The 25,283-nt window shown below is 42.8% G+C and overlaps 2 protein-coding genes across 3 annotated transcripts in view; both read left to right on the top strand.

Moving 5' to 3' along the window:
* The first annotated feature begins 6,426 nt into the window (after positions 1-6,426).
* The window catches only part of LOC122549439 (tripartite motif-containing protein 54-like), an 83,257-nt gene continuing 64,400 nt past the window's right edge, over positions 6,427-25,283 (top strand). Inside the window, exons 1-2 of one of the 2 annotated variants that reach the window (XM_043689272.1) lie at positions 6,427-6,769; positions 21,853-22,025. In XM_043689272.1, coding sequence (XP_043545207.1) covers positions 6,602-6,769; positions 21,853-22,025 — 341 coding nt within the window. In that variant the 5' untranslated portion in view covers positions 6,427-6,601. The remainder of the gene's footprint in view (positions 6,770-21,852; positions 22,026-25,283) is intronic. The other variant, XM_043689271.1, reaches the window with a different exon arrangement.
* LOC122548753 (60S ribosomal protein L39-like) lies at positions 18,700-18,861 on the top strand. The gene has a single exon (XM_043687520.1). It carries the CDS (start codon positions 18,700-18,702, stop codon positions 18,859-18,861), a length of 162 nt encoding a protein of 53 aa, XP_043543455.1.

The following is a 25,283-nucleotide window of genomic DNA, read 5'->3' as shown; positions in this document are numbered from 1 at the left end:
GCTGGAAACCATATTCTGGATTAGTGGTGCTAAGTTCAGGCAGCATTCAAGGAGCTTCAAAATCGACCTTTCGGGCAAAAGCCACTCTCATCATGTTTACATGCCCAAACATCAAAACCCTGTTCTTTGTCTGGCCGCTGGGTCTGTGACATGGAAAGGCTAAGTCCAGATCAAGTCGGAGGCTCACAGCTCAAGAATTGCCAGCTCCAGCTGGGATCTAAGCCTGAACAAGAATCATGAGGCTCAGAGGAGGCTATTCAGCCCATCTCTCTCTTTGACCAATTTAATTGCAAACCCAACTTCTTTGCTCATAGCCTTGAAAATTATACCCATATATGTACATGAAAAACTGACCACCAGATTTTAAGGCATATTCCAGATCTTAAAAACCCACCTGCATGAAAATTTATTTCCCTTCAGTTCCTTTAACTCTGATCACTGACTCACAAGCCAGAAGAAATAGATGTCCCTTTACTAATTTGATCAAACTCCTCAGAATTTTAAATATTTGCATCAGATCTCTTAAGGTTCCTTGGTCTAAGGAAATCAATCTCAGTTTCTCTAACACAAAAACATAAAGTGCTGGAGAAACTCAACAAGTCCAGCAAGATTTGTGCAGAGAGATACAGAGTTAACTATTGAGTCCAGTGATGAAGGACTTTGCTTTATCTCTATAGATGCTGCCAGACCTGTCGAGTTTCTCCAGCACTTTATGTTTTTGTTTCTGATTTCCAGCATCTGCAGTTCTTGTTATTATCCCTCATTTCTCAAATCTCTCCACACAACTGAACTGTCTCCTCCCTGGCATAATTCTGGTAAATCTCTCCTGTCTGTTCACCAAGGTGTTAATATTCTTTCAATGCGGTGATGCCCAGAATTGAACACAATGCTCCACCTGAAGCCTAATTGGAAACTTTATAAAGTTTTGTGATTGGCTTTTATATTAAGTAAGACTACTTACAAAGTCAAATATCCAGTGCGCTTAATCTCAATTAGCGTTGTCACCTTCAAAGATTTGGGGTTGAGGTTTCCCTTTTCTCAACCCTTCCTTACTAGTACCAATTAGATTATACCACTCTGACTGACCATGTTATTTTACTCAAAAATGTGTCACTTTACACTTACATGTATATATATATATAGTTCTATGTCACTTGCCTGCCAATTCCATCAGTCTGTTAGGACCTCTCCCGAAGTCTGCTACTATCATAATCTTGATTTTGTATCATCTGCCTGTTGTATTTCCTATACTCAAGTTCAGGTCACTCAGAAGGAGAGCAATGGTCCTAGTATCTTGTTCTTTACAGTCAGTAAAACATGTAATGGCAATTCCAGATCTCACATGATTAAGAATCACATGACCCCACATGATCAAGCTTCCAGGGATGCATCCAACACCACTGGGAAATACTAATCATTACATAGAAATATAGAAGCTAACAGCAGGAGTAGGCCACTCACTCCCTCAAACCTGCTCTTCTACTCAATGTGATCGTGGCTGATCATTGAACTCAATACCCTAATCCCACCCTCCCCTCATATCCTGACCCCTCATATCCTGCCTCCTTCTCAAAAGCATATGATGTTTTGATTTCAACCACTTTCTGTGCTGGAGAATTCCACAGGCTCACCACTCTCTGGGTGAAGAAATCTCTCATCTCAGTGATAGAGTCATAGAGTCACAGAGATAGATGTACAGCATGGAAACAGACCCTTTGGTCCAACTCATCAATGCTGACCAGATATCCTAAATTAATCTAGTCCCATTTGCCAGCACTTGGCCCATATCCCTCTAACCCCTCCCTATTCATATACCCATCCAAATACTTTTTAAATGCTGTAATTGTACCAGCCTCCCCACTCCATCTGGCAGCTCATTCCATGCACACACCATGCATGAAAACGTTGTCTCTTAAGTGCCTTTCAAATCTTTCCCCTCTCACCCTCAATCTCTGCCCTCTAGTTCTGGACTTCCCCAGTTCAGGGAAATTTACCCTATCCATGACCCTCTGGTTTACCCCTTATCCTTAAACTATGACCCCTGGTTCTGGACTCCTGCACCACTGGAAATGTCCTTCCCCCATCTATCCTGTCTAGTTCCGTTAGAATTTAATAGGCTTCTATGACATACCCCTTCATTCTGAACATCAGTGAACACAATCCTAATTGAGTCAATCTCTCCTCATATGTCAGTCCTGCCAAACCAGAAATCAATTGGGTGAATCTTCGCTGCACCCCCTTCAGGTTTTCATAGACCTTGTCAACATAATTGTCTTGCTTTAGTAATAATACTATCCAGATCATACAGTCATAGAGTCATATAGCACGGAAACAGACCCTTTGGTCCAAACAGTCCGTGCCAAACATAATCCCAAACTAAACTAGTCCCACCTGCCTGCTCCTGGCCCATGTCCCTCCAAACCTTTTCTATTCATGTACTTATCCAAATGTCTTTTCAATATTGTAATTGTACCCATATCCACGACTTGATGCTGCTCCACTGTGATGCTCCTGAACTAAACCGATTTTAATTCTGTTATCTTACCTACAACATCATTCCAAACATTGCTTATTGTATGTATAGGTGCTTCCTGACATTCACGCTGAGTTAATATTTTATTAATATATTAACAGATTAGACTCTGTTACTAGTGTATCCCTATGAGAGGCTTATCAGTTTTCAAATAATTTTTACTTTTGATCCAATAGCTGTGAGCAATGGTAAGGCACTTCAGTGATAATGAAACTTGGAAAATTATCCACACAGTTTTTTCAAAATCACCCGCTACTCCAATCAAGTCCAATGAGAGGTCACTGTTCGCGATACTGTGCAGTGCACTGCTAGCATTCTGCCAAAACTCTTCAGGATACATTGCAGAGCACACATTAACCTGATAATGTTTTTGCCAATTTACTATTGTCATACTCCTAATGTCTACTGAAATGCATTGCATATTATTTTGTCTCTCAAAATGTCTTCCTGAATGTGTCACATTGCACTGATTATCTGCATGGTAATAACAATTCTGCCGATCCATGATTGGATCTGCAATAGGACCACATTCTCCTCATTGAGAATGTTATGATGTGTAATTCAGAATGAACTGCAGTGACACAAGAAATTTGTGTTTCAGACAGGTTTGAGGGCCACAACAAATCTAATTTAAAATTCACTAATGAGCTGCTAAATGAACAACACTAATTAGCTACCAATGCCAAATGAACACAAAACTAGAGGGCATTGGTTTAGGGTGAGAGGGGAAAGATTTAAGAAGGACCTAAGGGGCAACTTTTTCACGCAGAGGATGGTGCGTGTATGGAATGAGGAAGTGGAGGAAGCTGGTACAATTACAACATTTAAAAGGCATCTGGATGGGTATATGAATGAGAATGATTTAGAGGAATATGGGCAAAGTGCTGGCAAATGGGATTAGATTAATTTCGAAGATCTGGTTGGCTGGCCCGAAACATCGATTTTCCTGCTTCTCGGATGCTCCCTGACCTGCTGTGCTTTTCCAGCACCACTCTAATCTAGAGTCGGACTGAAGGTCTGTTTCTGTGTTGGAAGGCTCTGTGACTATGACCACTGCAATAGTTTGCTGGTTAGGAGATTGGAAACATGACCAGATCCTATGCTGACTAAGATGTGGAGGTGCCAGTGTAGACTGGGGTAGACAAAGTTGAAAATCACACAATGCTAGTTTATAGTCCAACAGACTTATTTGAATGCTGCTCCTCTGTTAAGTAGCTAGTGGGGCAGGATCATATTTGGAAGCTACTGCTTCCAAATAAACCTGTTGGATCATAACCTGGTGTGTGTGATCTGTGCTGACTAAGCCAGTCAAGGAGACTTGTCGATGTGGGTTTCTAATAGAAACTTTATTGCTGGAACAGCACAGCAGGTCAGGCAGCATCCAGGGAACAGGAGATTCGACGTTTCGGGCACAGGGATCTGTGCTGACTAAGCCAGTCAAGGAGACTTGTCGATGTGGGTTTCTAATACCACTGGAAATGGAATTGTTCCCTCTATTAATGCTCAACTATTCCAATTTCTTTCTGCCCAACATCCACCCCACATCAACCTCTGCAAAGATCAGTTCATCCACACCTGGACTGCTTATACCCTATCCTACTGCAAATCCTACTCAATCAACACTTCTTGTTGGATTACATTTAGCTGTCAGTTTCTCAGATCTTGCAATTCTGATGTTTCCTGTTTAAATTCCCTAAAGGTCTTGGCCCTCCCTGTGTTGACAACTCGATGTTTTCTGTGTTACATCTCCCTGCAACCCACTAATCGCTGCTGTGTTTTCAAGCTCAATGCTCCAGAATGCTTTCTCACTCGGTGAGTTGATGGGGAATGAAATGCACTGCTTGGGAAGATGGTTGCAATCAGTCCAATTACTGCATTCAATGGGGCATTGGATGTTTTTAATTGGATAGTAATGGTATGTAGGGACATGGAGAAAAGGCAGCAGATTGACACTTGGCAATGGAGTCGGACTAAATCTTAGAAGTGGGGCAGGGACAGTGGACTGAATGACCTCCCTCTGCGCCATAATGATTCTGTGAATTCTATTCCTAACCCTGACCACCTCCTTCATCAGCCTGCAATGTACACCTTACTGCTTTCATTTTACCATATTCTAGTCACTCTTTCTAATATCTCTGGCTCAGAGTCAGGATAGCACATTTCCTAACATATTTTTAGGCAAAGATAGATTTATACAGTAAATGAATTAAGGGTAATGGTGGGAGGGCGGGTACGGGGAGCTGGATCCACAAGAAAGATCAGCCATGATCTTACTGAATGGCGGATCAGGCTGGGAGGGTCAGATTACCTATTCCTGCTCCTATTTCTTATAGAGTCGTAGAGATGTACAGCACGGAAACAGACTCTTCGGTCCAACCTGTCCATGCCGACCAGATATCCTAACCCAATCTAGTCCCACCTGCCAGCACCCGGCCCATATGTTCTTATATTTCTTAAATACAAGTTGCTGTAACATTTCTCAGGTCATGAATAGGCATTTTCAGAACCTGAGCACTGAGGGAGTAGAATGCTTTTACAAGCAAGGAAATCCATGAGTTTGGTACAAAAACTTCATCAGTAGCACTTGTACTTTGGGGAATCTAGTTTCGGAGAGAGTCAGGACTACAGATGCTGGAGTTTCAGAGTCGAAGAGTGTGGCACTACAAAATCAGAGCAGGTCAGGCAGCATCCGAGGAGCAGGAGAATCAATGTTTCGAGCATAAGCTCTTCATCAGGAATGTCTGATGAAGACAGAAGAATACCCCCTATGTCTCATTAAAATTGAAATACTTATTCATTTTATCTCAAACCAACAAGTAAGTTATACCAGATCATGGATGCCCAGTGTGTGGTTTAACCTGAGACCCACCGTGTCTCCAGGTGATGGGAGAGTTTGAGAAAAAGAGTCCTTCACAGTTACCTCAGCCAACGCAGGAATTGAACCCACACTGCTGGTATCACTCTGCAATGCAAGGCAACTAACTCATCCCTACCACTCCCACATGCACAGAGTATGGAAAAGGAACAAAAACAGCAATTGCTAAAGAAACTCAGCATGTCTGATAAACTCAGTGGACAGAAAGCAAAGTTTACGTTTCAGAAAACTGCAAATGCTGTAAATCAGAAACAAAAACCAAAATTGCTCCAAAATTGCTTGCAAGGGTCACTCGACCCGAAACGTTAACTCTGCTTTCTCTCCACAGATGCTGCCAGACCTGCAGAGCTTTTCCAGCAATTTCGTTTTTTTGTTTGTGAGCCTTCTTCAGAACTGTTCTGGAATGCTGAAGCGTTAACTCTGATTTCTCTCCACAAATACTGCCAGACCTGCTGAGTTTCTCCAGCAATTTCTTCTTTCGTTTCAGATATTCAGCATCCACAGTCCTTTGTTTTATTCAAATGACATTATGAGCCATTTCCTCTCTTTATCTGTAAAATAAAAAGTGTGTTCTGTTTCATCGTGGAGATAAGTACAAGCTACATCCAGCATTTCTTTTCTATTTTAAACTTTGGCTGGGGTTGTAGTTTGAGTGAGTTTGGACAGAGCTGTCAATGTTGTCAGCAGTCATTGTCATGATCCTGAGCTATTTTAATAAAGCACCATTTACATATTACGGCATTACTACTTTGGGAGCTGTGAATTTGGCAAAAGACATTCTATTTGATGTTGTTTGTTTCAGCGTGGTTAAGGAACATTTCTTGCTGAATGCCAGTGTCCAGAGAAGCAGCTGTTTTGAGCGTGAGTGCTGACAGGTGTTAAGTTTGGAGATAAAGAGAGAGACAGGCAGCGGCTTTGGCAGTCAGTGTCATTTAGTGTCAGTTTCATATAAGGCCATAGCTGTGCACAGCAAACATAGCAACAGCTGACATACTGCTGCTAAAAGCAACATTGAACCCACCAATCCAATCCCAGACAATGTCAGCCACGCAGAAACAGTAGGATGTGTTCCAATCAATCGGGTCAAAATCTCAGACCAAGCTCGGCAAAAAAAACGAGAGAAGAAGCTGGGAGGTAGCTTCATTTCTGAACGTAACTTTAATAGTTAGGCCTGATCTTGTAAGCTTTCTGTCATGACCACTTCCATGGACTACAACCTTTTGGCCAAAGATCGGCAAACCATGGACAACTTGGAAAAGCAACTGATTTGCCCGATCTGTTTAGAAATGTTTTCCAAACCCGTTGTTATTCTCCCATGCCAGCATAACTTGTGCCGGAAGTGTGCGAGTGACATGTTTCAGGTAAGTTAAGAGCCATGTACGGGTCATGTATGAGAGTGAGAAAGCACGAAGTGAACTGATTTGTTGAGCTGTGACCAGAAAGTGAGTTTTGTACTCCTGACCCAAAGGAGAGAATGGCCTCCCCCATCAGAAAACAACTCATGAGCATTTACCCCAGCAATGGGCTGGAATGGTATATGGTTTTAACTGACGTGCTGTGTAACATTCTTCTCATTATACAACATTTTTGCAGGAATTTCATGGGAAAATGCCTTTCTTGGTAACGTGGTTTAAGGAGGTTTGTTCAGGGGAATAGATTGATAAGCATCACACTTGAGCAACTTAGGCCTTTGGAGAGACATAGCTACAGGAGAAGGCCATTCAGCCCATCGAGCCTCAATGAGGTCATAACTGATTTATTGTCTAACTCCATATCCCTGCCTTTGGTCCCTATCCTTAAATTCCTCTGCTTAACAAAAATTTATTTATGGATTCTGGATCAGCCAGTATTCCTGATGAAGGGCTTTTGCCCGAAACATCGATTTTACTGCTCCTCGGATGCTGCCTGAACTGCTGTGCACTTCCAGCACCAATAATCCAGAATCTGGTTTCCAGCATCTGCAGTCATTGTTTTTACCTAAAAATTTATTTATGTCAGATTTAAATTAACAACTGATCCATCATCCACTGCCACTTGCGGAAGAGAGTTCCAAACACTTACCACCCTTTGTGTGTAATAATGCTTCCTAATATCTCTCCTGAATGATTTGACCCTAATTCTCAGACAATGCCCCCAAGTGCTAGATTCCCCTGTCAATGGAAATGGTCTATCCTGTCATTTCCTGTTAATATCTAAAGACTTCAATTAGATCATCCCTTAATCTACTAAATTCTCGAGAAAGCAGGTATAATTCATACACTCTTTCCTGAAGTCCAGCTTTCATTCTTATAAACTTACGTTGCACTCCCTCCAAGGTTCAATGTATCTTTCCTGAGGAATGACGCCCAGATCTGTTAATAGTACGACAAGTGAGCTCTTGGGGATCAGTGCTTCAGTCACCCCAAGGTTTGATTACTCAGTATTCCTGGATAGTGTCACATCTTCTACCTTTCATAAATTTCAGGTCATCCAAATCTCCACTGTCCATATTCTAAAACAGACTGCTCACCCATTATCCCGTATATGCTGGGGACTCTCAGTTAAGATTTAAAATTTCTCAGCTTCCTATACAAATCACTCCACTCCTTAACTCTCGCTCGCTCCACAATCTGGGAAAACAACCATCTGATTCACTAATTTCTGGTTCAGGGAAGGAAGCTGCCATCCTTACCTGGTCTGGCCTATATGTGAATTCACACTTACCATAACGTGATTGAGTCTGAAACGCCCTCTGGGCAATTAAAGATTGATAATAAATATGGTGGCCTATCCAGTGACACCCAATTTCAGTGAATGAATGCAAAGTTGCCCAGGCTACAAATTCTGGCATTCTTGCCCTATGTATCTCTAGCCCACTTCTGTCCATTGAAGATGCTTTGTAAAACCCATGTCACCTGCTCTGATGTTCCTTTATGTGGTTCGGTGGCAAGTTTTGTTTCATAATCCACCTTTGAAGGGTCTTAGAATATTTAGCATGAACACACCAGGGACTTGGGATCGATTCCAGCCTCGGGTCACTGTCTGTGTGGAATTTGCACATTCTCCCCACATTCTGTCTGCGCGGGGGTTTCCTCTGAGTGCTCCGGTTTCCTCCGAGTGCTCCGGTTTCCTCCGAGTGCTCCGGTTTCCTCCCACAATCCAAACATGTGCATGTCTGTCTGTGTGGAATTTGCACATTCTCCCCACATTCTGTCTGCGCGGGGGTTTCCTCCGAGTGCTCCGGTTTCCTCCGAGTGCTCCGGTTTCCTCCCACAATCCAAACATGTGCATGTTGGTGTGGATTGCCCATACTAAATTGCCAATAAGTGTCCAGGAATTTGTAGGTTAGATGCATTAATCAGGGGACATGGAGAGTAATAGGCCAAGGGAATGAGTCTAGGTGGGATGCTCTTCGGAAGGTCAGTGTGGACTTGTTGGGCCAAGTGGCCTGTTTCCACACTGTAGGGATTGTATGATTCTATGAAATATGACACAGTATTAATGCAAGCTGTTTATGGTTTTGAAAATGTTTGTCCATTTTTTTGTGGCTTGATACCATGTACTGTATTTTATATTACTGGACACGGCATTCCAAATGCTGATCCAAACACTCCTCAGGACATGACCCGAACATTTTGAGTGTGATTGAATTTCCTGCCAGAATTCCAGGCTCAGTAGAAAGACAGACTTCATTACTCATTAACCCCTGATACTGTCGACCCCCAGCCAGTGGGTCAGCAGACTGATGACCACTCTCCATCAGCCTCATGTGTGACAGCACATGGTCACTTCTCCTGGTGCGGGAGAAGTGGGGTCAGATCTTTGTCTTGGAGGCCACCCACTGGAAGCCATTTCCAATCCGGTGGAGACTAATAAAATTTGACTCTCTGCAGTTACTAACTGCCAAGATGTCTGAATTCCAAAAGAGCTGATGGGAAGAGTACTCTTGGTGTGGGATTTCTCTGCCTTGCCTCTTTAGCTCATTACCATTTGTTGTAAAAGCAATTTCATCTGTCGTGAAATCCATTGAAAGGGGCTGGTCCAATTGGCTCTTCACCATTTCATGTTCTAGACTGTAACGCTGGAAACGCACAGCAGGTCAGGCAGCATCCGAGGAGCAGGAGAATCGGCGTTTCGGGCATAAGCTCTTCATCAGGGATCCAGATTCACTCATGCCTGAAACATCGATTCTCCTGCTCCTCGGATGTTGCCTGACCTGCAGTGCTTTTCCAGCACCACATTCCAGCATCTGCAGTCCTTACTTTCTCCCATTTCATGTACGTCAATTGCCATAACCATGATCAGAAAACAATGAAGCCTCTGAGAAATTTTGTTACTGCCGGATCTTAAGGAGTTTCTCACATGCAGCCCATGGCACATTTCACTTTTCCCCTGAGTTTACTGTGAAACCTATTTCCATCAGGAAACCATGCACTGGTTCTGAGACCCTTTCACTTAACCCCATGCACACCATCGCCATAAAACTCACTTATCCCCAACAATGGAATAAGCTGCCAAAGGAAGTGGTGGAGGCTGGTACAACTGCAACATTTATGAGGCATCTGGATGGGTATATGAATAGGAAGGGTTTGGAGGGATATGGGCAGGGTGCTGGCAGGTGGGACTAGATTGGGTTGGGATATCTGGTCGGCATGGACGGGTTGGACTGAAGGGTCTGTTTTCATGCTGTGCATCTCTATAACTCTATGACCCTAATACAATCACCCATACAACTCACTTACCCCCATGCACACCATCGCCCATGCAATTCACTCATCCCCAACAATACCATCCTTGTTACAGTTCCCACTCCCCCAGACATACATCATTGTTACAGCTTACAATCCTGCCATTAAACAAACACAAATATTACATGAAGAATGCAGAGCAGATGTTTAAATCAACATTATTCCTATAATTCTCAATATAATTAATATATACATGTTTTTGTATCAAGTTTGCTCTGTATCTATTTGTATTTCGTTTTACTGTTATGTACTAATGTATCATATTACAACTATTCTAAATAACATGCTTTTCTCTTCTGCCTCCTGCTCCAGCTAACCATTTTTGAAGTGAATATAACTTTTCAAAATTATACTAATTGTTTGTCCACAATCTGCCTCCAAAACCTATTTCCTCAGCCAGTTAAAAAGTAAACAAGTTGACAGAGTCATAACATAAATATTATCCCAAGTCATCTTGCTAATCCTAGAAATGGACAAACGCCAGACCTTGTCTATGAACCTTGCAGGAATAATAAATGGTGCCTTATTATATCAATAATGTTGTTGGCAGTGTTACTAACATGAATGCTGAAGTGCTTGTATCAGATTTATAGAATCATAGAATCCCTACAGTACAGAGTCAAGTCTTTCAGCCCAACGATTCTGCACCCACTCCCCAAAGAGCATCCCATCCACACCCATCCCTGTACCCTATCCTTGTAACCCTGCATTTCCTATGACCAATCCACCTAACCTGCACATCATTGGAGTGTGGGAGGAAACCGGAGCACTGGGAGGAAACCCACACAGACACGGGGAGAAAGTGCAAATTTTTTCTCTCCATTTTTTTACTAGAGGTATTAAACAGTTAAAATAAATGGCTTGAAGCATTGTTACATGATTAAACAAATGACTTTAAGTAAGCATAGCAAGTGCTTGTATACTTGCCTTACCAACAGCTCCATAATGCCTTTATATTAAATGTGCAAAATAGCCTTTAATTTCTTCTATATAAGAATCATATAAACTAATCTAACAAAGGAGAAATTATTCACAGTAGTAACCGAAATGTTATTCATTCTCCTGCTGTTCATGTGTACAGTATCATGATTATTTATTTTCTTTCTGTGCAAGATGTTTTAAATTGAAGGAGGATTCTGATATGGATTCATTTTAAAGATGGTGTTAGAACTTTAAAATGAGCCAGTTCAGATAGCTACAGTCGTACATTTCTACTCCCTGATCTGAAGTGCTCCAATACTCGATTTGATTGATTTGATTTCATTTGATTTATTATTGTCACATGTACTGAGATACAGTGAAGAGTATTGTTTTGCTTGCTATCCAGATAAATCACACCTTAGATAAGGACATCAGGGTAATAGAAGAGAATGCAGAATATAGTGTTACAGCTACAGAGAAGGTGCAGAGAAAGATTAACTCTAATACATGAGAGGTCTGTTCAAAAGTTGGTTAACATAGAGTCATAGTCATAGAGATGTACAGCATGGAAATGAACACTTTGGTCCAACTCGTCCATGCCAATCAGATATCCCAACCCAATCTAATCCCACTGGCCCATATTCTATCCCATCCCTTCCTATTCATATACCCATCCAGATGCCTTTTAAATGTTGCAATTATACCAGCTTCCACCACGTCCTCTGGCAGCTCATTCCATACCTGTACCACCCTCTGTGTGAAAAGGTTGCTCCACAGGCCTCTTTTATATCTTTCCCCTCTCACCCTAAACCTATGCCCTCTAGGTCTGGACTCCCCATAGGAAGGAGAACAGAATTGCACACAATATTCCAACAGTGGCCTAACCAATGTCCTGTACAGCCGCAACATGACCTCCCAATTCCTGTACTCAATACTCTGACCGATAAAGGAAAGCATACCAAACGCTGCCTTCACTATCCTATCTACCTGCGACTCCACTAGTGGGGAAGAAGCTATTCTTGAATCTGTTAGTATATGTTTTCAAACTTTTATATCTTTTGCCTGATGGGAGAGGGTGGGAGGGGTCTTTGATGATGTTGGTTGCTTTCCTGAGCAACGGGAAGTGTAGATGGAGTCAATGGATGGAAGGTTGGTTTTGGTGGTGGACTGAGTTGTGTTAACAACTCTCTGTAATTTCGTGCAGTCCTGGGCAGAGCAGTTGCCATACCAAGCTGTGATGCATCTGGATAGGATGCTTTCTATGATGCATCTATAAAAATTAGTGAGAGCCACTGTGGACATGCTGAATTTCCTTAGCCTCCTGAGGAAGTAGAGGTGTTGCTGTGGTTTCATGACCGCAGCATCTATGTGGATGGACAGGGACAGATTTTTGCTGAGATTTATTCCTTGGAACGTGATGCTCTCAACTACCTCCACCTCAGCACCACTGATACAGACAGGGGAGTGTCCTCCACTCCTCTTCCTGAAGTCGATGACCAGCTCCTTCACTTTGCCAACATTGGGTGAGAGATTGTTGTCTTTACACAATGTCTATCTTCTTCTTGTGCTCTGTCTCATCATTGTTTAAGATCCGACCCATATCAGTGGTATTGTAAATGGAGTTAGAGCTGAATGTGACCACGCAGTCGTGAGTGTATAAGGAGTACAGGAAGGGTGTGAGTACGCAGCCCAGTGAAGCCCTGGTGTTGAGTATTATTGTGGAGAACGTGTTGTTGCTTACCCTCACTAATTGTGGTCTGAGGTCTCATAATTTAGAGATACTTTTGGTTGGAATTATGATGTTGAAGGTGAAAGTAAAGTCAATAAGTTGTTATCCAGATGTTCCAGGGATGACCATAGGGCTAGGGGTTTTGGCACCTGCCGTGGACCTGTTGCGACAGTAGGTGTTTATGGTGGATCTAGTCAATCTGGGAGTTGATGTGTGCCATGATTAACCTCTTGCTTCATAATGATGGATGTCAGAGCCACTGGGCAATAATCATTAAGGCATGTGGCCTGGTTTTACTTTGGCACTGAGGTGATGGTGGTCTTCTTGAAGTAGATGGGAACCTCAAATGGGGGTAAGGAGAGGTTTAAGAAGTCAGTGAATACTCCCGCTGGCCAGTCTGTGCAGGATCTGAGTGCATGGCCAGGAACTCCATCCAGGCCTGTCACTTTCCGTGGGTTCACCCTCGAGAAGGTTGACCTGGCCCCTATGGCAGCGACTGTGGGTACCCTAACTTTGTTATGAGAGGAATTTACCCGCGATGTTATGTTCAGTTATACAGTGCACTGGAGAGACTACATCTCAAGTACTGTGTGCAATTCTGGTCACGTTATTGTAGACAGGATGTAAATGCATTGGAAATGGTGCACAGGAGGTCTACTAGATTGATCCATGGAATGAATGGGTTGATTTCTGAGGATGGGTTGCTCAGAGGCTGAGCTTGGAGTTTGGAAGAGTGAGGGGTGACTTTATTGAGGTGTCTAAGACCCTGAGTGATCTTGACAAGGTGAATGTAGGAAGGCTGTTTCCTCTTATGGGTCATTCCAGAACAAAGGGGCACTATTTTAAAATTGGGGGTAGCCCTTTCAGGACCGAGATGAGAGGATTTTTTTTCTCTTTCAGACATCTGTGCAACTTTGGAACCATCTCAGAATGCAGTGTCGATAGGGTCAGTGAATGCTTTCAAGAGAGAGATGAACCTATTCTTGTTACCCAGCGGGACCAAGGGTTATTGAAGATAGACGGGAATGTGCAATTCAAATCAGAAACAGATCAGCCATGATCTTATTGAAAGGTGAAGCAGGATGGAGAGGCTTCATTGTCTACTGCTGTTCATATTTCATATGCTTGTGTGCACACCCTCTTCATAAACCTGTCAAAAAAAATGACATTCAAAAGGTCACATAGAGCAGCTCTTAAGTGAACGGAAGACAATTTAGTTTATTTTGGTGTTTATTGTCCCATTTATCTGTTTAGTTTGGAGCTGGAAGATGGTGAGTTGAAGTCTCATTCAGTGGAGTATAGCTGAAACAGAATTCACATTGGCAGAACGCTGCATTATCAGTTCGTTAATCATCAGCACAGCCAGCTACTCCCTTCCTGTTCAGTTGTCGGGAAAAGATTTGGATGCTGTGATTTTCAGGGCAGAGAGTTTTCTTCTGTTTGCTTGATCAATGTTCCTCCCTCAGCCACTAAAGTTGATTAACTGCTCATTCATCTACTTTGTGGGATTTTGCTGTGTGCTGCTGAGGGTTTCCTGAACGTGTTAACATACTGAAGGTGATAGTTGGGATTTGTTGCACTTTGGAATGAGATGACACAACATCTAAACTTAAAGCCTTTCTTTACACCTTTTTAAGTCGAAACTAGGTTTATCAATTTTCTTGCACCTATTTAAATGTGGGACAGAGAATTGCTCTTGGCATTTAGTCTCCTGTTCAGAGATCAGAATACAATGATTTCATGCCCTTCAGCATTTACATGGCCCAGGGGTGTTCAGGAGCAGGTACAACTCTTGCCTGGGTCAGGATTAAATGAAACTGTAAGTGCAGTTTTGGGCCTGCAGCTGTAAATCGAGCCTCCAAGATCAAAGTCTCCTGGCTCCTGCCTTCTGTGGTGTCTCATACAGCAAACAAAACCTTACTGGAAACAACCACAGGAAGCCCTGGAGAAACTCAGCAGATCTGACAATGTCTGTGGAGAGAGAAACAGACTCAATGTTTATGAGTCAATCAATGATAGGACCAGGAGAAAGTGAGGACTGCAGATGCTGGAGACCAGAGTTGAGAGCGTGGTGCTGGACAAGCACAGCAGGTCAGGCAGCATCCAAGAAGCATTTTGCTTATGCCCGAAACGTCGACTCTCCTGCTCCTTGGATGCTGCCTGATCTGCTGTGTTTGTCCAGCACCACACTTTCGAATCATTAAGAGTGTTGGCAAAGACAGGTTAAGGAGGGCAGCTGGGATTTACTGCTTTCATTGGCAGCGGATGCTGCCTGATCTGCTGTGCTTGTCCAGCACCACACTTTCGAATCATTAAGAGTGTTGGCAAAGACAGGTTAAGGAGGGCAGCTGGGATTTACTGCTTTCATTGGCAGTTAGCTGATGTTGAGGGGGCGGATCAGGGACAGGCGCTGACTGAAGGATCTGGGTGCCAACATTTTTTAATACTCATTCATGAAATGTGGGCATCCCTGGCTAAGCCAGCAATTAATGCCCAGACAGCAGTAAGAGTCAGCAACATTTCTTACATGTAGGCCAGACCAGGTAAGGATGGCAGTTTCCTTCCCTAAAGGATGTTAGTGAACCAGGTGGAGTTTCCTGACAATCAACAATGGATTTATGGTCATCATTAGACTCTTAATTCCAGTTTTTATTGAATTTAAATTCCACCATCTGCCATGGCAGGATTTGAACCAGGATTCCCAGTACATTACCTGGGTCTCTGGATTCAAGGTCCGGTGATAATACCACAAGGTCACCATCTTCTCTTCTGCTCTGGGCAGTCCCTGATGTTGGCAATATTTGCCTGGGTGGAGATACAACTAAAGCTGAAAATGTGTTGCTGGAAAAGCACAGCAGATCAGGCAGCATCCAGGGAACAGGAGAATCGACGTTTCGGGCATAAGCCCTTCTTCAGGAATGAGGAAAGTTTGTCCAGCAGGCTAAGATAAAAGGTAGGGAGGAGGGACTTGGGGGAGGGGCGTCGGAAATGTGATAGGTGGAAAGAGGTCAAGGTGAGGGTGATAGGTCAGACGGGGGTGGGGGCGGAGAGTGAAATGTTGAGCCACAGGGTGGTTGGGTTGGTTGGCCCGGGTGTCCCAGAGGTGTTCTCTGAAAAGACAACCCTGCAGAAGGTGTTCACTCTCTCTTTGCATCCACAGGGGCTGATCACTCTTCTTTCATTGAGATTTTTAAAAAGCTGGATGGGATGGACCCAGCTGGTTGACCCTGCTTGGTTACATATCTTAAGACCTAGCAACAGGAATAGGCCATTCGGCCACTTGAGCCTATCCCACCATTCAAAAGGATCATGGCTGACCTCATCTCAGCTTCAATTCCACTTTCCTGCTCTCCATAACCTTTCAACCTGTTACTAATTAAAAACCTGTGTATCCCCTCCATAAATTTACTGAATGTTCTAGCATCCACCGCACTCTGGGGGAATGAATTCCACAGATTCATGACCCTCTGAGTGGAGTAATTTCTCCTCATCTCTGTTTTAAATCTGCTGTTTATCCTAAAACTGTAACCTCCCATTCTAGATTGTCCGACATGAGGAAACATCCTCCCTGCACTACTTTCCGATTACTTTTAGTAGCTTGTACGTCTCAATGAGCTTTCCTCTCATTCTGCTTAACTCCAGAGAGCACAGGCCTAAACTGTTCAACCTCTCTTCATAAGACAAACCCCTCATCTCTGGAATCGAACCAGCGAACCTCCTCTGAACTGTTTCCAGTACAACTACATTCCTCCCCAAGTAAGGGGACCGAAACTGTAAGCAGTACTCCGGGTGCGGTCTCACTAATGCCTTGTACAGCTGCAGCAACCCTTCCCTACTTTTAGACTCTGTTCCTTTAGCAATAAAGGACACAATTCCATTCACCTTCCTTATTACCTGCTGTTCCTGCCTACTTCATGCTCCAGGTGGCTGATCCTCTGAAACTCAATGGTCTCTGCTTGGTTCACCAGCTTTGAGAACCCACCCCCCTCCCTTACTTGTCTCAATGTCAATTAAGGGGCACACTTGGTCAAAACTCTGAATGACTGGGCATGGGTCTGAGACCTAGGTACGTAGTTCTGACTCCTATTTCCCACCCCCAGTGTGGCAAATCAGCCCAGTGGCTCTGATATTATATTATAGACACCCTGTTATAGACAAATTGTTGATGCTTGGAATTTCTCTAAGATGCAAAACAAGGACTGAAACACGAGTTAGTGCACGCTGATTAGCAGAAAGACAAACTCACGTTGATATGTAGCACCTCCAACATCCCATTGTGCTTTACAAACAGTGAATTACGTTGGAGATGATATCAGTGTGAATCTGTCAACAGATATAGTCACCAAATTTGCTATATATATACACTTGGATGTTTTGCGTAACCTGTAACTTACCCTGATGAGGGGGAGGTGATGGCTTGGTGGTATGATTGCTGGGAAGTTAATCCAGAGACCCCGGAATGTCCTTTGTTCAAATCCTGCCACAGCAGACGGCACAATCTGAATTCAATAAATATCTGGAATCAGACTCTAATATGACCACATGTTAATTGTTGGGAAAAGCCCATCTGGTTCACTAACGTCCTTTAGGGAAGGAAACTGCCATCCTTACCTAGTCTGGCCTACATGTGGCTCCAGACCCACAGCGATTGTGGTTGACTCTTCACTGCCCTCTGGGCAATTAGGGACGGGCAATAAATACTGGTCTGGCCAGCCTCATCCTGTGAATGAATTTTTTGGAAATGCTTCCACCAGCAGCAAAAATCGACTAATAATCTGTTTTGAATGCTACAGCTGAAATATTCAAGTGTGGCCTTCCAGCTAATGCTTTCCTGACCTTCAATTTCTGGGAATGTGTCTGATTTACCAGGAATGCTGAATTGTAGAATCAGTCCATTATATAAACAGTGGCCTTGAATTTCCTTGAGTCTTTTGCAGCTGTAACTTTGCAGAAAATTGAGCAAGAATCATGCTTCACCAAAATTTCCAATGGCCTTCAAAACAATTCTATGCCAAAAATTCCAAGGAAATTCAGAACCTTTGAAGTTATTCTGCTTTTACCCATCCATCTTGAAGGTTACTGTTGCTTCATGAGACTTTTTAAAAAGCCTACATTAACATTCAGAAAACATAAACGCCACAAGTTTAAATAATAATTTGATACATATTTATTTTAAACGAAGTAGCCTGGAGTATCCTTGGACGAATGCTGTTGTGCTGTGCATGAAGCGGAGACACTGCTGAGGGACTGTAGGAAATCCTAACAAATCCAAGGCCAATTCCTTCAGTAGTAAATGTGACAGCTGGCATGTTCATTCACAAATACATTTCTTTTGCGTCTTCTGCCACATTTTCACACTTTGATGAGTCAGAATTTGTTATAGATGATACAATACTTGCAAAATTCCAAATCGCACACCATTGGGCAATATTTGAGAAGTTTTATATACGCATGAGCGCAGTTGGATTTGTTCCTTGGATAGAGGCTTACCTCATGCAGGGCTGAATAAGCAACCCCATAATTTTCTGTGTCTACTGCACATTGTATATTCATAGAATTCCTACAGTGTGGAAGCAGGCCATTCACCACATCGATTCCATTCCAACCCTCCAAAGAGCCATCCCATCCAATCCCTGGGCCCCTTGCATTTCCCATGGCTAATCCACCCTAACCTGCACATCTTTGGACTATGGGAGGAAATCAGATCATCCCGCTCCGACACAGGGAGTATGTCTGCATAGACAGTCATCCGGGGATGGAATTGAACCCAAGACCCTGGTACTGTGAAGTAGCAGTGCTAGCCACTGAGCCATCCCATATTGAACATGTGCAGAGCTAACTCAGACAGAGTTTTGCTGGACAAGGGAGACAACGATTAAGGAAAATGATTCTAGGCCATTGGAGCTGGGAGAGGATGGTGTCTTCCATTCCATCTCACAGAACATTCCGGATCCAGCACTTCCTCACCAAGAAGATGAAGCAGAACTGGCTGATCCCACAGTGGATCTGCATGAAAACTGGGATCAGGTACAACTCTAAGAGGAGATCCTGGAGAAAAGCCAAGCTGACCCTGTAGAGGGATTCACCATTTCCAGTCACCTTCCCTGGTCCGTCTCTCCTGCAGGAAGGAGTCATGGAAATGTAGAAGGTTGACTTTTATACAGTTGCATTTTTTTAATTGTGGAAAATAAATATCGAGATTGATTTTTTAAAAAAAGTGATATTAAGGCCACAATCAGATCGGCTGCTTACCAAATGGCAGAATAGGTTCAATGGGCCAAATGGCCAAAACCTGCTCCCATTCCTAATGTTCTTTATAAAAGCAGATAGGAAGAGGTTATGATTTTTAACTTAATTAGCTGCCTCTCCTCTGATTGAAAACTCCCTGTGTCCCCTCTAGTGTCCAATTAGATACATTACACCCTTCCCTTCCCTCCACCAAGGACAAATTCATTTTTAATAAAGCAGACTTTCCAAAACATAAGATACAAACATTTAGACAATATAGTCATAGAGATCTACAGCACAGAAAAAGGCCCTTTAGCCCATCGTGTCCACACCCAGTCAAAAACAACCCTCTAACTATTCTAATCCCATTCCTCAGCACTTGGCCCATAGTCTTGTATACCTTGGTATCACAAGTGCACATATGAACACTTCTTCAGCGTTCTGAGGGTTTCTGCCTCTGTGACCTTGACAGGCAATGAGTTCCGGGTTCCCACCATCACTGAGTGAAAACATTTTTCCTCGTATCCCCGCTAAACCTCCTGTCCCTTACATTAAACATAATTGTTCAGGTACAATGAGGGTCTTCAAAAGGAGTGTCATACAGTCACACAGCACGGAAACAGACCCTTCGGCCCAACTCATCCATGCTGTCCAGGCTTCCTAAAATGAACTAGCCCCATTTGCCATATCCCTCTAGATCTTTCCCATCCATGCATCTGTCCAATTGTCCTTTGGCAGCTCATTCCATATGCGCACTCCCTCCCCTCAGGTCCCTTCTAAATCTTTTCCCTCTCACCTTAAATCTATGCCCTCCAGTTTTGGACCTCCCAACCCTGGGGAAAAGACCTTGGTTATTTACCTTATCGCTGTTCCTCATGATTTTATAAACCTCCATAAGGTCATCTCTAAGTCTCTGACGCTACAGGGAAAGAAGTCCCAGACTATCCAGCCTCTCCTTATAACTCAAACCTCCCAGTCTTGGTAACATGCTTCTAAATCTTTTTTTGCACCTTTTCCAGTTTAATAACATCCTTCTTACAGCAGGGTGACCAGAATTGTATGTATTACTCCAAAAGTGTTATCACCGTGTGAATAGGAGCCAGTTAATCTCTCATTATCACCACCTGGTATTGCAACTGTACTATTCAAGATCAGAGACAGTTACAGAGAGTGGTGAACGTGGCCTGGACAATCACACAGGCCAACCTCCCATCTATAGAATCCATCTACCAGGCCCGCTGTCAAGGAAAGGCTGCCAGCATTCTCAAAGATCCATCCTACCCTGGCAATGTTTTTCTACAACCTCTACCATCAGGGAGAAGGTACAGAAGCCTGAACACACACACCAGCCGGTTTCGAAACAGTTTCTACCCTACTGTTGTTAGAATACTGAATGGACTCACAAACTCTTAACATTCCCCTGTACCTGTGTTTTTGTTTTTGCCGCTCTTTACCTATTATTTACTATCTGTGTTACTTAACTCTGTGATCTGCCTGTATTGCTCACAAGACAGAGCTCTTCACTGTGCCTTGGTACACATGACAATAAATTCAATTTAATTCAATTCAATTCATTAAGCATAGCATCACTGACTCAGAGGCAGTAAAATCAATGTTGTATTTAAACAATGTGGTACATTAGGATCTTAGTATTGCTAATATTTCAATAAGAAAAGATGCATTGTTGGTCATTTAATGGTCACCCTTTTTGGGTAGTTCTGTCATAACTACAAGCCTTTCTTACATCCTTATAAATTGCAAACCATTGCCCTGAACTTTTGTCTCAATCTAATTGTTGGTTATTTAAGAATCTGGAAATTTTCATTTGTAAGTGAAGGGATTCGTTGGTTGTACTTTGAATTTCCCCCCTGTACCAAACCTCCCTGTATTTGGTGGCTTCCTTTATTTGCCAAAGTTGCTGCTGCTGCACACCTGGAGATCGCCTTGACCAGGCTGCTGTTTGCTGTTGTCACATGTCATTGGTAGGTTAAGTAGAAGAGGCTGACATTGTGACTGCAGCAACTGATGGTAGCCCCACGGTAAATGAACCTGAGAAGAGAAACATTGAAGAGTGATACAATGGAAGACAGACTGAGCTCCAAGGTCTTCAGGTGACCAGTGGAGGTGGTGCAGATGTCCTGTTACTGGACTGGGCTTGGGCATCCTCTAGACATATGCTCAGGTGCTAGCCCAAGCAGTTAGCAAGGAAGGTTACTGCCAAAACTTCTCACAAGAAATTAATTACCTTAAATGACCTGCAATGGCATTATGAACCCAATTTGCCCTTTGCCCTCACCTTGAAGGTACTGATGTAAGCCCATGGCCGGAGTGAATGGACACTAAATTAGGTAATCACTGGACCACATTGCTTGTGGAACAGTCTTGATGCTCAGGTGGTTACAGATACATTGAATTTATTATTCATTGACTCACTCTGTAACACACATAGGGCTGAACAATGTCTGTGGAAAGTGTAGGAGAAAAATTAAGCTATTAATATGCCCTGGATTTAGCCTAACCTTTCTTCAAATTATTTTAAAGTTCTTTCCAACTCACTTGAACACGTTCTAACAATGCCAGCACCATTTTTGTTTCAATATAAAACTTTCAGGTCAAAATGTGTTTCTCTGTTAAAATGAATACACTATCATGTTCATAGCTATAACCATCATAAAAAAATTCACAGGGTAAAAAATGTTGTAGGCCTGTTTTTGAAAAATGCCTGAGGTCCATATTACAAACAAAATGGCAAATTGTAGTCACAAAAACCTTCTGCAAGCATTAAGTATATCATATCAATAGAAATTGTATTTGAATATGTGTTTTCAATTATTATCAGGCATCCAATCCATACCGGTCAACTCGTGGGTGTTCCACAGTTGGATCAGGAGGTCGTTTCCACTGTCCTTCTTGTCGACATGAGGTGATTCTGGACAGACATGGTGTTTATGGGTTACAAAGAAATCTTCTCGTTGAAAACATCATTGATTTGTACAAGCAGGAGTCAATCAGGTAAGCCTCCCGTTTGGATGTCAGCTTGTCCTGTCAATCATCATTAAAACCTGATACTTGGAGTTGAATATAATGTAATTATAAACTTGAGTTACCATTTCTATTTGGGTGTTTTAAATTAACAAAACTTTCAGTGAAATGCACAAGAGCTTTGTTCAATGGTATCTCCAGCAATCTTTTGTGCATATGACTTGGAGGTGCCAGTGTTGGACTGGGGTGGACAAAATTAAAAATCACACAACACCAGGTTATAGTCCAACAGGTTTATTTGGAAGCTCTAACCTTTGGAGCGCTGCTCCTTCATCAGGTGGTTGATAAAGGAGCAGCGCTTCAAAAGCTAGTGCTTCCAAATAAACTGTTGGACTATAATCTGGTGTTGTGTGATTTTTAACTTCGTGCATATAGTGTGACTCCACATAAAGCAACTTAATTAATAATCATAGATTGAATAAGACAGATGACAGGAATTCTCAGGTTAATGACAAAGTCTAGGAGAAAGTGAGGACTGCAGATGCTGGAGATTGGAGCTTAAAAATGTGTTGCTGGAAAAGCGCAGCAGGTCAGGCAGCATCAAAGGAACAGGAGAATCGACGTTTCGGGCATAAGCCCTTCTTCAGGAATGAGGAAAGTGTGACGAGCAGGCTAAGATAAAAGGTAGGGAGGAGGGATTGGAAGAAGATTGCAGGTCAAGAAGGCGGTGCTGAGTCTGAGGGTTGGGACTGAGAAAAGGTGGAGGAAGAGGAAATGAGAAAGCTGGAGAAATCTGCATTCATCCCTTGTGGTTCGAGGGTTTCTAGGTGGAAGATGAGGCGCTCTTCCTCCAGGCGTCGTGTTGCCATGGTCTGGCGATGGAGGAGGCTAAGGACCTGCATGTCCTTGGCGGAGTGGGAGGGGGAGTTAAAGTGTTCAGCCACGGTGCGGTTGGATTGGTTGGTGCGGGTGTCCCAGAGGTGTTCTCTGAAACGTTCCGCAAGTCGGCGGCCTGTCTCCCCAGTGTATAGGAGGCCACATCGTGTGCAGCGGATGCAGTAAATGATGTGACAAGCAACAATATTTTTAAAATCGAGAAAAGCCAAAATGTTAATAGTAGTCATATCTTTCCCAACATTTTCTTTTGTATTCAAGGACCCCTACAGTGTGGAAGCAGGCTATTCGACCACATCGAGTCCACACTGACCCTCCAAAGAGCATCCCATCCAGAATAAACCCCTACCCTATATTTCCCATGTCTAACCCACCTAGCCTGCACATCCCTGAACACTATGGGCAATTTAGCTTGGCCAATCCACCCTAACCTGCACATCTTTGGACTGTGGGAGGAACCAGAACAAACCCAAGCACAGTTGGGGAGAATGTGCAACCTCCACACAGACAGTCACCTGAGGGTGGAATCAAACCCAGATCCCTGGTGCAATGAGGCAGCAGTGCCAACCACTGAGCCGCCATGCCAACCCAAATGTATGGAGTATGACAGTGAGATGCTTGATCTTTAGAGAATATGAGATTTCTGATATAATCATAGCAAAGCTGTTGTGCCGAGTTCGGTAAACCAACATAAGAAGTATCTGAGCCAGTCAGAGCTGATGTATGGTTTGTGCTGATTACTAATCCCAACTGAAGTGTGACAATGGTGTTTACTTAAGTGTAAATGAAGGAAAAATAGTTGAAGGTTCTGACCCCTGATATCTGCTGGAAAATACAGGAACCTCAGGAATTACAAATTAGATTTGGCTGTGATGTCTTCCATGGTAGAAAGCCTGTTAAAATTTACCATCAAGGCTTATAAATGAATAATGGTGGCTTAGCCAAAGACTAATTGGGACTGGATCTTGTTGCCTAAGGTTAATGTTTATGATACAAGTGGCTCCACCTATTCTGTTGATGTGACACTCAATCTGTTGTTGGAGACAAGGTGTTCTATTTTAGCTTTTGAAAGTAGCATCTGTACCAACTCTGTCAGGTCATTGTAGCTATGTCTGACCAACTATATGTATTGCAATAATGCAATAAACCTTCTTGTTATCTAAGAACAGTATCTCTTCTGTAGATACTTTACAATGGTATATCCTTTACCACTAATCAGTAGATACGACTGAGACAAAAAGACAGTGAACAGCCTCAAAATCTCTTACTCAGTGCACCATCTGGTCAGCTGGAAAAATGTCACAGATCCCAATTAAAAGACAAGGGAGGAAGGAAGAGTAGACAAATGATAGAAAATCAATACTTGTAGTGTACAATATAATATCCAGTGATTAAAATGATCCTGTCGATTGAGGATGATATGTTACAACCATAAAGGATAAAATTGACGAAATATAACTGGTTTTTCTTTAAAGTATTATTGTAATGCATTATTGTTCTTTTACCAGCTAACATGTCTCTCATTCCCATCCCTTCTCCATCCCTGTCAAAATTTATTGACATTTGATACCCCAGTAATACTTAGTTCCTCCCTGGGTCTTACACATCCCATGTAGAAAACTATTTACAGTTTAAGTTCCAGCCTGCAAGTTTCCTTTTCCTCCATTATACCACTGAAACCCAATATTCCATCAACAATGCCAAGCTTCCAAAATCATTTTGCCTCATTTTTTCTTTCTCTGCTTTCAGAAACTGTTTAGAAATCTGTGTCTTTGGTGTGTTTATAGCTCTACGGAACAAAATCTCTTCATTTTCTGACATAGTGCCCAATTGAAACAGTTAAGAGACCGTTAGATGATTATTTGAAGAGAGATAACGTGCAAGGATATGGGGACAAAGGAAGCAATTAGCACTAGGTCGTGGTGCCCATTTGAAGAGCTGGTGCAGTCATGATGGGCCAAATGGCCTCCTTCTGCTCTGTGACATTTCAGTAATTCTGTATCAGGATAATAGAGAAGATCCATCTTCCTCCCTGCACGAGTGTGATGATGCTACTCCTTTAGCAAGGTTATGTTGTCCTTGGGTATTTTTTCACAGACTCTGAAAAGTCCAAGTTGAAAGGTTTTAGGGCCAATTTGATTATGGATACTGCCTCAGGCTTTCAAGATTTTGAAAATATAACTTATAAAATGAAAGGGGAGTGGTCAGTTCTCCCAGCTTAGCTCTTCTCTGGTTTGGTTTGTTTAGCAAGCAGTAGTGTTTTAAAGCTGCTGGACCCAAAGAAGCAGGTCCATGCTGGTACTCTCTCTCTCTCTCTGACATCTCTCCTGTAAGACCCTGTGTTTGATTTTACCTTTTGTGCCAAGGGGATTTAGCAAGTGTTTGGAACAGCAT

The sequence above is a fragment of the Chiloscyllium plagiosum genome, chromosome 4, assembly GCF_004010195.1.
Source record: "Chiloscyllium plagiosum isolate BGI_BamShark_2017 chromosome 4, ASM401019v2, whole genome shotgun sequence".
In the NCBI taxonomy this organism is placed as follows: domain Eukaryota; kingdom Metazoa; phylum Chordata; class Chondrichthyes; order Orectolobiformes; family Hemiscylliidae; genus Chiloscyllium; species Chiloscyllium plagiosum.
The sequence above is the reverse complement of the archived record's forward strand: the minus strand, read 5'-3'. Positions and strand labels throughout refer to the sequence as shown.